Below are 12,994 nucleotides of genomic sequence, written 5' to 3' on the forward strand. Positions count from 1 at the left end.
CAAAGTCTTCTCTTTGTCATGTTGATGAACAATCTAGAAATGGATGATATCGTAGACCATCCAGAACACTTTGGATTGAGGCCTTGTCTCTCCTGCAGTGAATCCATGGAGACGATGATTTCATGACAATCCCATTGCCTGTGAAAATGCACTCAAAGTTACTTCAGAAACAACCAGCTCAGCCTTTTGGTGTCCGCAGCCTCCCCTGGGTCTCAGTCTCCCCTGCTTCTCTCTTCTTGCTGCCCCCCATCGTCGCGCCGTGTCCTGTGCAGGGCCATCTGTGATGGAGAAGGGTCAGGGTTAGGACCGAGCAGGAGCGTCGCTTCTGGGTCCTGAGCTTCTCTGGCCCTGGTGTTCTCACCCCTTGCTCCTCCCATGACCTCGGAGTTTCAGCGTGGATGTCCACACATGCGGGAGCCCACATCAAGGGCTCTGCGGAAGGTGTGCAATCGTAGACAGCTAGACAGCTGGAAGATATTTTCTCAACCGGTCACCACCCACCCTGGGGAGTCATACTACCCCCCACCACAACGATACAAAGCGTGGACGGTCATGAAAACATTATGGAAATTCTCAGTCATCCCAGTAGCTGTCTAGAAATCTCACGTGGGCCTGAATCTCCACCTAAGGAGTACGGGCAGCCACTGTGACCTGGATTCCGCCCTGCTCCCAGCACTGACCCTCCTCTTCCCCGCTCACCGTGTTCCTTTGGTGTTATTTCACAAAAAGCTGCCTAATAACCCAGTGACATTTCTGAGTCGGCCTGAGTTCCAAGCGCATTCCACATGAATTTTCCTGTTTCTCTCTGTTTGATTAATTGCAAAAATGGAATGGAATAGAGGTGACCTCCAAACGTCCAGCTCTCCCATCTGCAGATGGCTCTTTTCAGCGTGTTACGGAGACCAGCTGCGGGGCGCCTCCGTAACCCCGCCTCCCTCTGTCCCCGGCAGAGTGGGGCCCGGTCACCCGGAGACAGGTCCATGACCTGTCCTCGTGGCTGCACCACACGCCTCACGTCCCAATGGCCCCGCTGATGACGGACCCTGAGCTGAGAACAGTCACATGGCTTTTCCTGTCTTTCTTTTCCTGCCAGTGCGAATTGTGCATTTAAGGCTAGAATCTGCCTACTCGAAAAGACACATAAATGCTCTTTCTGTTAATCTGAGACCGAGGGAAGAGTTTGTACACACTCAGAAGTCTGACCTGGAATTTTTGTTTCTATCTATTCTGTGCCCAGTAGTCTTGAGTTTTAAAAGTCCTGATTAATATATTTCGCAGGCAGTCCTCCCAGGGATAACCTAACGTTATGCTCCGAGGGGTGAGGAAGCTTGGGTCAGAACACGTGGGCCTGGAGGGAGCCTCCCATCTGCAAGGGGCAGTGCGGGCGTCTCGTGCTTGGATCAGCCGTGCTTCAGAGCGTCTGGTCCAAAAACAGCTCCTCTGTGTCCACAAGCAAAGCTCCTCCCTGCTGCCCCCCGATACTGACATGTCGCACAGTAGTATCCTGTTGGGTTAAATCCTGAGGTTTGTGTTCTGGGAGGAGGGGATGGGGTGTCAGGATTTGCCTAATACCTGCAGGGGAGGTGACTGAGGAGGTGAGGGAAAGGCGGAGGCCGGAGGAGGTGCTGCCCAGGTGAGAACGTGGATGGCAGCGGGCAGTTCTCTACGCCAGGGCTGGAAACCCCAAAGCCCAAGCTGTCATCTTGAGAAGATGTTAACTACTTTTGCCTGTGATTAGTTTCAAATACGACAACTCTGTTCTTTATTGATTTTGGAAATAACTATTTATATATAATTGAAAAAGGTTTTATATTTATATTTTACCACTTTTATATTTGTATAAATTGAATAGTTGCAAATATAGAACTGCTGCTGCTGCTAAGTCGCTTCAGTCGTGTCCGACTCTGTGCGACCCCATAGACGGCAGTCCACCAGGCTCCCCTGTCCCTGGGATTCTCCAGGCAAGAACACTGGAGTGGGTTGCCATTTCCTTTTCCAATGCACGAAAGTGAAAAGTGAAAGTGAAGTCGTTCAGTCGTGTCCAACTCTTCGCGACCCCATGGACTGCAGCCTACCAGGCTCCTCCATCCATGGGATTTTCCAGGCAAGAGTACTGGAGTGGGGTGCCATTGCCTTATAAATATAGAACTATTTATATATAATTATATATAATTGAAGTATACTTGTTTACAGTGTTGTTTTAGTTTCAGGTATATAGCACAATGATTCAGATAAATAGATATAGATATACTCCTTTTCAGATTCTTTTTCCTTGTAGGTTATTACAGAATTTTGAGGGCACTCCCTGGCAGCCTCTACACTTTCACTGTTGAGGGCCCAGGCGCCACACCTGGTCAGGGAATGAAGATCCCACAAGCTGCATGATATGGCAAAAAAATATATATTGAATAAAGTTATCCATGCTATACAGTAGGTCCTTGCCCTCTCTCTATTTTGTATGTAGCAGTGAGTATCTGTTAATGCCAGCCTCCGAATTTATCGGTCTCCCAGCAAATACACCGGTTGTTATTTGTTAAACAGAGAAATGGATGGGCAGATGTTTGATGCGTTGTATTCTGTGTATTATATACGCTGTGCCCATTATCAATACTCACGACCCAGCATGGGAGCAGAGAGCTGGAAGTTCAGAATGAGCCCCGCTCTGCTCCTGGGGTTCAGACCGTCACCCTGCACGGAGAACACCCAGTCCTGTGCTCCGACTGCAGCTCAGGCCCCAACGGGACAAAGGCGAGTCCCCTCCTCCCTGTCTGTGCCCGTCTTATCAAGCAAACTACCATGTGTGCCTCAGACCTCCATCTCCCCAGTGAGACGACCGCCACAGAGGCTTTTTGGGGGGTGATCCGTGTAAGTAAATTGGGAAGGTGGATGATAGAATACTGAAATTATCTGCAAAGGTCAACTTGCATTTTTAAAAGCATCCATTTTGTTTATTTTTTTAAAGGCATCATTTTTTAAATTTAAAAATACTTCATTGCTAAAAAATGCCATCATCTGACAATGTAGTTTCCACAAACCTTCAATTTATAAAAAATGCAGCAGCACAAAGGGCATTAAAGCAAAGCACAGTGAAATGAGGTCTGCCTGCCTACATTACAGTGCTCTTAACCATAGCCACCACGTAAACACATACATGTAAAGTACAGGTTTTTCCACACGTATGTCTTCATACATGACGCATTCGTGTGGTTCCTCTAAGTCAGCAGTGTTTTTATTGCCACTAGAGCCCCGGCTTTGATTTACCCGAGCATGCTGTCTCCACTTAGATCTACATCATTTGAAGTTCAGCACTTAATCTGAAATTCAGATCTTGAAAGATCTGCCCCGGGTTCCACTTAGAAAATATGAAGGCAGGAAGGGTTTCCACTCCGCAGGGGCTTGGCTGTCTGTGGTCTCCCCACTGCTCCCCACACACAGGAGGTGACGCTGTCAGATGCTGTTGCCCCCTTTCTCTCCAGTTGACCTGGGGAAGAGCATCCAACGTCCTTCACAGTCACCGAGGAGACACCCAGTCATATGGGAGGCTTTGGGGAAGTTCAGATACTGATACTGACACACTTCTCTAAAGAGTGTCTTTGCAGGAATGAAACTTGCCTTTCATTGGGTGTATGAAATATTCTAGAAACACTGCCCATGTTTAGAGGACAATTCATTTTGTTGCCTTTCAAGGAGAGCTGTTCCTTGTTCAGCTGGGAGCTGGTCCTCACATGTTCTTTGAATCATCACACGATGAGGGTGACAGAGGATGAGGTGGCTGGATGGCATCACTGATACAATGGACATGAGTTTGAGCAAGCTCCAGGAGATGGTGAAGGACAGGGAAGCCTAGTGGGCTGCAGTCCATGGAGTCACAAAGAGTCAGACACAGCTTAGCTACCGAACAAAGCAACTTGATGACTGAATTTTGCAATGGTCCTTCAAGACTGGTCCCCTGAGCCAGGTGACAGGTCTAAGGTGATGGTGAACTGGTCCTCGTGGTTCCTGCAGGTCCAGGGATGCAAGCAGGATGAGGGATCTGTGTGGAACGAGCTTGGCTGAATTCTTCAGTTGTGTGCCTTTCTGGGGGAGAAAAACAGTACATTTGCTGCAAAAGTTTGGCCTAGAAAATACAAATAAGGCACATGTGCTTTTTTTTTTTAATACAACTTTATCTTCCTACAAATTCTGCAAATTCTTGGGATGCTTGTCTGATAAGCAGCCGTTGGTCGGGTCTGCTGTTTCTGGGCTCGCAGGATTCTCAAGGCAGCGAGCGTCCTGTGTGTGTCTGTCGAGCGTCTGCTGCTTTTCCACATCTCTGTCTGTGTCCTTATGTCACCGGGCGTGAAGTGTGACTCCGTCTGTGGGTCGGGACTTGAGCACAGTCTGTGAGAGCGCTAGAGATGGGCTGCTGTTCGAGGACGAGGAGACTCGCCGAACCGTGCTTGTCCCTGGACAGAATCCAGGTCTGGGTTTTTGCCAGGGATTAGAGGACAGCGACGCTCCCTCTGAGACTTCACATGCCCCTTGAGTTTGGGGGCTTTGGTTTTCTTTCTTCAGAAATAGATGTCGCATTCAGAAGAGGATTGTTGTTCTGATTGAAAAGCCATGTTGGAAACTCTGAAAGTACCAGTTTCAAGGCTAACAGCCTCTCTTTTCTTTCAGCATCTGAAGACCTCGGGGGTCAGGATGGGGAACCACGCAGGGAAGCGGGACTTAGCTGCCGAGAAGGGCAATAAGGTAAGAAGCGAGCCGACCCCAAATCCTTCAGGCACGAACTGTCCTCACACGTCCTGTGGCCGCCAGGGTTTTCCCTTAAAGCCACTGGCTTGTTACCCTCCTTCCCTAGAAACTTCTAGGGCTGAGAATGATAGTCCTCAGCACACAGACCGAGACCCGAATTCCTCGGCCAAGACGCCAGGCCCACTGCGGTCTCACTGTGGCTGGTCCGTCCAGTGGCACCTGCCCCCACGTCCCTTTCCGCGCTGTTGTTTAGGGTGTTCGGAAGATGCAGGAGAACAAACGGGAAAAAATGCAGGTAAAAACCATCAGAATCCCTCCAGCGACTCAGAATGAATCCTCTGTGCACTTTTAGGCTCGGATTTCCCGTTCTCCACCTCATTCCACAGGCATTGGCTTCCCCGTGTGGTGAAGAGCCTCTAGGGATGACCTCTGGGTCCCCAGAGTGACCGAGCCCCTCAAACCGATGACCCATCACCAGGGCACCTGCTGGTCTCACTATCCATCCAGTGAGGAGTCATTTCAGATTGTGAGGAAATAGGCCTGATGTGTGTGTTTCCCCTCCTTTGTAGGAGGGGAAGGTTGATTCTCCCATGTCTTTGGTCCTTTAACTCAAGACAAGTGACAATTCACAGAATGTCATGATGCTGAGGATGGACCCCCATGCGCGCAGAAGCGTCTCATAAACGTCCACTGGATTGAATTACGTCATGCTGCAACCCCCAGACCTCTTTGCCGAGGATCTGTAGTCAGGCTTCATTTACGAATAATGATCTTTCTACCATAGGTGCTTCTCTGATCTATATTCGGACTCAAACATTTCTGTATCAGCCAAGTGGGTAATTTTCCACAGTTTGCTTCCATGCCATTCATGTAAATACGTAATTACATAACTGTTTTTGTTCATATTTTATAAAGTGTTTCAAACACAAGAGAAACATTGTTTTATCTCAAACAATGTCATGGCGTTTCTTTCCTAATGATTTCAGGCCCAAGGCAACTAGAAGGGGTTTAGGTTTCTACGATGTTGTTGGTTTGGAGTTCTCCCCTCCCTGTTGAGAAGGGGACCCGTGTTCTCAGGGTAAATGGCCCGAGTGGATGCCGACCGGGGACTCCGTGTATTCCCTGTAACTCACGCGGGAACTGTCTGACTGATGCTCTCCTGTGAAGATAGCGGTGACTCTGAATGTTCAGTTACTGTGAAGACTCGGGTCTGGGCGGTATCTTCCCGGAGCACAGAGGCCCCGCCTAGAGTGAAAGTGGAAAACAGCTCTTCTCAGAGAGCCCCATCCTGTTAACACCTGGTATTTTAAGGCTCAGAACGACTGATTTGCAAGTCTGCTTCTAAAAACCTCACTGTGGCTTGCAGTTTCTTTCCTGTTGTTGGACATTGTAAAACACCAAAACATCCTTCTCATTGGTTTAATTTTTACCAAAGTCAGATTGCTGAGCAACAGGAGAGCCCATACTTATGATTTTGTTATCTGAAAGCTGAATTTTTACATTCTGATGATTTTTTTTTTAATTGGTCGTTTGAGACCAGCGGCTTCTGTGGGAAGTTGTTACATGTAACAGCCCTCTTTGCTGCTGTTGTTCAGTCGCTCAGTTGTGTCCGACTCTTTGCGAGCCCCTGGACTGCAGCACACCAGGCCTCCCTGTCCTTCACCAACTCCCAGAGCTTGCTCAAACTCATGTCCATCGAGTCGGTGATGCCATCCATCCATCTCATCCTCTGTCATCCCCTTCTCCTCCTGCCCCCAATCCTTCCCAGCATCAGGGTCTTTTCCAATGAGTCAACACTTCGCCTGAGGTGGCCAAAGTATTGGAGTTTCAGCTTCAACATCAGTCCTTCCAATGAACACCCAGGACTGATCTCCTTTAGGATGGACCAGTTGGATCTCCTTGCAGTCCAAGGGACTCTCAAGAGTCTTCTCCAACACCACAGTTCAAAAGCATCAGTTCTTTGGTGCTCAGCTTTCTTTATGGTCCAGCTCTCACATCTGTACATGACTCTTCTTTTAATTTTTTGTAACTTGATAGAAAATGTCTGAGGCCTTTTAGGGGGAGTGGTCTGTGGTGTTACTTGGCGTTTCAGCTTAGAACAGAAAGGATCACATGCACTCATACCCTGCTGTTTACCATCCTGCTTGTTTCTGTAGTCATCCTGGGAGACTTTCTTTGCACTTACGAGACAGTGGACGGAGGGGAGCTTGTCCTGGGAGCGGGTTGTTGACCTATTAACAGGGAGGGGGCTGCAGGGAGAGTCACCCCATGCATCCCCCCTGCTCTGGCTTCTTTGCTGCCCCCTCTCCCCGCCGGCGTCGCCTCATGTCCTCAGGCCCCTCACAGGCTGCCTTCCTGGACCCACAGGCCTGTGCTGAGCGCAGGAGGCAGCAGTTCTGTGTGATGACCTCCTGCCTTGCTGGGCACCCACCACCACCCACGGGGGCTCCCTGCCAGGAACACACGGCCTCTGCCCCCAGGCTCCTCCCCGTGACACCCCACTCTTGGCTCACTGGCTTCTCTCTCCTGATGAAGCTGCGCCAGGATGCAGGGAGGAGCACGTGAGGGAAGGGGCGCTCCGGCCTTTTGGTCCCTGTTCCAGCCTCGCGTGTCCGCGTGTGACAGGGTTCCCTCCGGGCAGCGAGGCGGCTGTGAGCGCCCTCCTGGCCCCTTAGGAGCAGAGTGAGGCTGGTGGAGGGAGACCCATCCACCAGGGGGACCAGAGGCCTTCAGCCAGGAAGGCCGCCCTGCTCGCCTTCGGGTCCTTGTTTTCCTGCGTGTCCTGGTGGATTTGGTTTCCAGAAAGCCCCCCTCGCTAACTCACCAGCTCTTTCTCGGGTGGAGCGTATGTACAAGGTCCTTTGGCAGAACTGGGGAAGCACTCGGCCTGGGTGACCTATCCCCGGGGACACACAGTTCTCAGCGGCCCTGCCCACAGAGACTCCAGGAGGAAAAACTGGTTCCACAAGCTAAAAATAGCACAGCCAACCTCCTTGGGAAGGCTGTGCCTGGCGGCCCAGGGGCCCGTGCGCAGGTGGACGAGACTCCGGACACCTCTGGGTCCTGCGGGATGGGCGTGATCAGAGCCAGGTCACTTGGCCCTCAGCAGAGCCCACCAGTGCTCAGGCCGGTCACTGAGGCTGCCCTGACGTCACGTCCAGTGTCGCTCTGACCGCGGGCAGCCTCTCCCCTGTGGGTCTTAAACTTTATTTAACTTTCTTTTTTGAACATTAACCCCAGTCCATGTGGGGATCAACTTGAACAAAGGAGCTCTAAAATCTCATTATGTCTTTTTCTCATATGAAACTAGCGAGGCTGTTCGCTAGTTACAAGCATTGTTGTTATTCTTTAGTTGCTAAGTCGTGTCCAACTCTTGTGGCCCCTTGGAGTGCAGCCCGCCAGGCTCCTCTGTCCGTGGGTTTCTCCGGGCAACAATGCTGGAGTGGGTTGCCGTTTCCTCCTCCAAGGGATCTTCCTGACCCAGGGATCAAACCTGAGTCTCCTGAATTGGCAGGTGGATTCTTTCCCCCTGAGGCACCAGGGAGGCCCAGTTAGAAGCATTATAACCAGGAAACGTGAGAAATAAAGAGCACTTTATCTTGGCATTCCCACACATTTTCCAAAATGATGAAATCAAATGATGATCCATTCCAACTCTGGAAAGTCTAACAATAATAATTTTGAAAGCCTGCTCTTCACCTGAGGTTCCTCCTTACTATTCCTGGCAGTGGTATCTGGCCCACAAAAGTTCCCCAAAGGTGCCCGGCCAAGTTTCTGGATTTTTCCATTTAATCAACTTAAGATAAAAGATACCATGCTGAGAAACAGGGTCAAGAGCAATTGCAGAATGCAGATGCCTGTCTGACTTTTACAGCAGGGAGTAACTGGTTAGTCTGTTTTGTGTTTCCAATTAAACTGATTAGCTCTTTGAGCTGTTCCTCAAAGGCCAGTGGTGCTGGCCTCCCCTCCAGGGATAATCATAGCCCTGGGTTCGGTATTTAATCATCAAACCCCACTGTCTGATGAGCCCCTGGGATGCTGTGCCAGCAAAACTCTAAGAAGTGAGAGGTGGAGTTTGCAAATACATACAGAAGCACCAAGCAGCTCAGCCCTCCCCACCAGTGTGGAGATGAAAACGTAGATTTGCTAGGAAAATACCTTTCCTACAAACCGGCCGACATCCCCGCTGTGGGACGGGCTTTCTCCCCCCAGGGGTGCGTGCCTCAGCGTATTCCTTACAGAACCGTGATCCAGCATCATCTTGCCCCACGTGTGGATGCTGTCAGTGGTCTTTCTGATGCAGGAGGCCCCGTACTTGCCACTGCAGCCTCCAGAGGAGGAAGCTTTCTGCTTGAAGCTGTCACTGGCTGCCGGGTCCCCGCCATCCTTTCTCCACCCACACGGAAACTGAGAGCCCTGAGGCTCCGCTCGCCGATGTGTGCGGCCTTGCCCCTCCCGGTGCTGCTCTTGGGGGGCTCCAGTGCGCCCCCCGCCCACACAGCCGGCTCCAGGCCGGCATTGTTCACCTGAGGGCCCCAGCCCCGGGCTAGGATATCATCCCCGCCGCCTGCCCTGAGGACAGCTCAAGTGGGGCCTTTAAACCCCCAAAGCCAGGGTGTTTTCTTCCCATGTCAGGCTTCCTCCTGCGGTTCCTCCTGAACCGACCACTGTCGCCATGACTACCGAACAGCACAGGAAGCAGGTTTGCTAAGAGACTCACTTCCATCTGGTCGGGTCGCCCAGATCCACATGACAGGGCTGCCGTGCCTTTGAGCAGGGAATCACTGCGCTGTGTGGGCAACTGTCGGACCCATATTCGGGTAGTTCCATTGTCTTAGGTGAGAATTGAATAATTATTTTTGGAAAACTCAGGGAGTTACTAAACTAAATAAGAGACGTTTTAAAGTTTAGAGGGCAGAAAAATAGAAAGTATTTCCCTGCAGACACTTACCAATCTAGTCTGATACTCAGATACGTGGAAACACCTAGTCAACGTCTAGTAAAGCCTTAGATTGCGAGATGCGGGCAGTTGTACACAGATCCATCTTCAACAGTCCCAGAGTCCTTTGTCTGTCTGTCTGTCTCCCTCATCTGTGTTGGTATGTCCATCTGTGTCACACACACACACACATAACACCTGTCAAGAATCCCCCTTCACCTCAACGGTGGAGCATTAGACCACCTTCTGGGCTTTCCTGGTGGCTCACATGGTAAAGAATCTGCCTGCAATGCGGGAGACCCAGGTTCGATCTCTGGGTTGGAAGATCCCCTGGAGAAGGGAATGGCTACCCACTGTAGTATTCCTGCCTGGAGAATCCCATGGACAGAGGAGCCTGGCGGGCTACAGTCCATGGGGCTGCAGAGAGTCAGACACGACTGAGCGACCAACACTTCACTTCACAAACCCCCTCCCGGTGGGCAGATGGTGCGGTCCAGTAGCTGCCACGCGTCGGCCCCTCACTGTGTCGACCAGCAGGAGCTGCTGCCCTGCGCCCCAGCCACCCCAGCGGGCAGTCACATGACACACGTGGAATACGCTCGGTACAACTCAAGAACCAAATGTCACTGATTTTAAAAGGACTTAGATTTTAAGATCCACGTGTCTCAAGGGGCAGGGTGGTCCCACTGTGCTTGACGCGCCTACCCTTAGTTCCAGCGTCCCCAGAACCTGTCAGACTTGCATCAGCTCCTTCTTGTCAATGACAAACACCGGGGCCTTTCTCAAAGTCAGACGATTTCGTACAGCAGTGAATATGGAGTTCAGAAGGTAAAGTCCTCTGAAAACACCCTCATAAGTACCAGCGGCTGCAGAGGTCAGCGCCGTGAGCTCCAGCCACGGACCTCGGCTGGGAGGGTCCCCCATTCCCGCCCAAGGGGGCCGCCTGCTACACGACTGGGAGACGCTCATAGCAAACAGCATCCACACGTTCAACTGCTTCTGAGTTCCCTGCTCTTCCTGTGGAAGCCTGCCCGCCTGACTTGCTTAGTGCTAGAACTTCAGTGAGTGCTTGAAAAGAGAAATAAAATCATGTAGAAAACGCGCCTTTTCAAGGAGGCCTTCCAAAATGTGTGACGGATCAATAGTCTCTGATTACAGTCGTGGAGAAATCGGCACGGGACCTGTGTCTGACCTGAGAGAAACCACAGGCGAATAAAATGACTCGTCCAGGCTGAGCCTGTGCAATCTGCGCTGCAGGACCCAGGGCCGCCTCTGAAGGGGGTGCAGGCTCCCAGCCATCATTGGGGCCCCGAGGGACGGCGGTGTCCTCGGGAATGGTGACAAATGTCAAGTTTGAGAGGCAGCCCTTCTCAGCAGCAGAAGAGCGCAGCCTTACCGGGTCCTACTGGGCTCTCACTTCACAACCAGGTCCCGGACGTGCGGCGTCAGCACCCACCTGCGCTCCGAGGGGACTGAAGACAGTCTGTCATCACAGTCTTGGGTGCAGAGCACCACCCTACAATTGATTCTGATTCGTAAGGCCAGTGAGAGGGCATTTTGTTTCCTCTGAAAAACTCAGAACACGCACACCTTTGTCAGTCGGGCGGCCACGGGCCTCACAAACAGACCTGAGTGAGGAGTAAGACATGGGTGTCATTAGCGAGCAAACCGCCCCCTCAACAGCCTCAATAAAAATAGTGAGGCAGTGATGAGTTGGTGCCCCGGGGAGCGTAAATCAGCAGGAGGCAGCTCAGCAGCCCTGATTCATGACCTCCTCTGGCTGCGCTCTACCCGCCTTGGGCCCCAGGCCAGCCTCGCCCCTCCTAGCGATGGCCTCGTGGACCCCTGCCTGGGGGCCCTCCCTTCCATTGCGTTCAGTTCATTTCAGTCACTCAGTCGTGTCTGACTCTTTGCGACCCCATGAATCGCAGCACGCCAGGCCTCCCTGTCCATCACCAACTCCCGGAGTTTACCCAAACCCATGTCCATCGAGTCAGTGATGCCATCCCACCATCTCATCCTCTGTTGTCCCCTTCTCCTCCTGCCCTCAATCCTTCCCAGCATCAGGGTCTTTTCCAATGAGTCAGCTCTTCGCATCAGGTGGCCAAAGTATTGGAGTTTCAGCTTCAACGTCAGTCCTTCCAATGAACACCCAGGACCGATCTCCTTTAGGATGGACTGGTTGGATCTCCTTGCAGTCCAAGGGACTCTCAAGAGTCTTCTCCAACACCACAGTTCAAAAGCATCAATTCTTCGGTGCTCAGCTTTCTTTATGGTCCAACTCTCACATCCATACATGACCACTGGAAAAACCATAGCCTTGACTAGACGGACCTTTGTGGGTAATGTCCCTGCTCACCTGCTAAGCTTAGGGTTTAGGGCTTGAAACCCCAGGGGTGTGGAGCCCCCTGCAGCGCACGTCTTTTGCGTCCTGTCACCTACCATAGGGCTTATTAAGGGTGAGCAAACTTAGTTTTTATCAGAAACTGCTAGCGAATTAGCAAAGAGCTGACTTTGGGCCTCAAGAGTCGTTCAGTAGGAGTGACACATTGTCAGACGTTTCTGAGATGGATCACAGATTCTGTATTGCACCTCCTCCAACTTGCGCTGCCCTCAACACACACACACACACACACACACACATACACACACACACTCCTAAATGGAAATAAAGAAACTGGGAAACTACTTTTAAAAAAGTGACACATTGAACACTGGTTGTTAACTATAAACAACGTGACAATAAACTTGTCCTCTGGGTGAAACTAGGGATTTGATTCAGGTCTTAGAGACTTCCCTGGTGGCTCAGATGGTAAAGCGTCTGCCTACAATGCTGGAGACCCGGGTTCAATCCCTGGGTTGCGAGGATCTCCTGGAGAAGGAAATGGAAACCTACTCCAGTATTCTTGCCTGGAAAATCCCATGGATGGAGGAGCGGGGGAGGCTACAGTCCATGGGGTCACAAAGAGTTGGACACGACTGAGCAACTTCACTTTCACTTTCTTTGTGGGTGAAACTACAGCAGAGCAGCCCACCCCCAAATGGACGGCTCTCGGATGTTCACCCCCCGCCCCCCCACCCCGCCACGAGCCTTCTCTCCTCACAGTCATGTTCTTGGGCCCCCAGCAGCTGATCACACGGGGGCGGGAGCCCGGTGACCTAGGACGCACCTGTTCATCGTCTTGTTTTCAGCTGGTCTCACAGGCGTTCCTTCCGCATTCCTTCCCTCCCCGTCCCAGCCCCTGACTCCACTGTTCCTGCATCTGTGATGCTAAATCATTTCTGAGAGCTGATGGGATAGGGCAAGGAGGCCAGAGA

The 12,994-nt window shown here is 51.4% G+C and overlaps 1 protein-coding gene across 4 annotated transcripts in view; it reads left to right on the forward strand.

Moving 5' to 3' along the window:
• MBP (myelin basic protein) overlaps positions 1-12,994 on the forward strand; it is a 101,279-nt gene that overhangs the window by 16,783 nt on the left and 71,502 nt on the right. For 3 of the 4 annotated variants that reach the window (XM_081563319.1, XM_081563320.1, XM_081563322.1), the window contains exon 2: positions 4,660-4,734. In XM_081563319.1, the coding sequence (XP_081419445.1) occupies positions 4,684-4,734 (51 nt within the window). In that variant the 5' untranslated portion in view covers positions 4,660-4,683. Of the gene's footprint in view, positions 1-4,246; positions 4,461-4,659; positions 4,735-12,994 lie in introns of those variants that run through there. The other variant, XM_081563318.1, reaches the window with a different exon arrangement.

The sequence above is a fragment of the Giraffa tippelskirchi genome, chromosome 14, assembly GCF_054371585.1.
Source record: "Giraffa tippelskirchi isolate mGirTip1 chromosome 14, T2T-mGirTip1v1.2.pri, whole genome shotgun sequence".
NCBI classification, from domain to species: domain Eukaryota; kingdom Metazoa; phylum Chordata; class Mammalia; order Artiodactyla; family Giraffidae; genus Giraffa; species Giraffa tippelskirchi.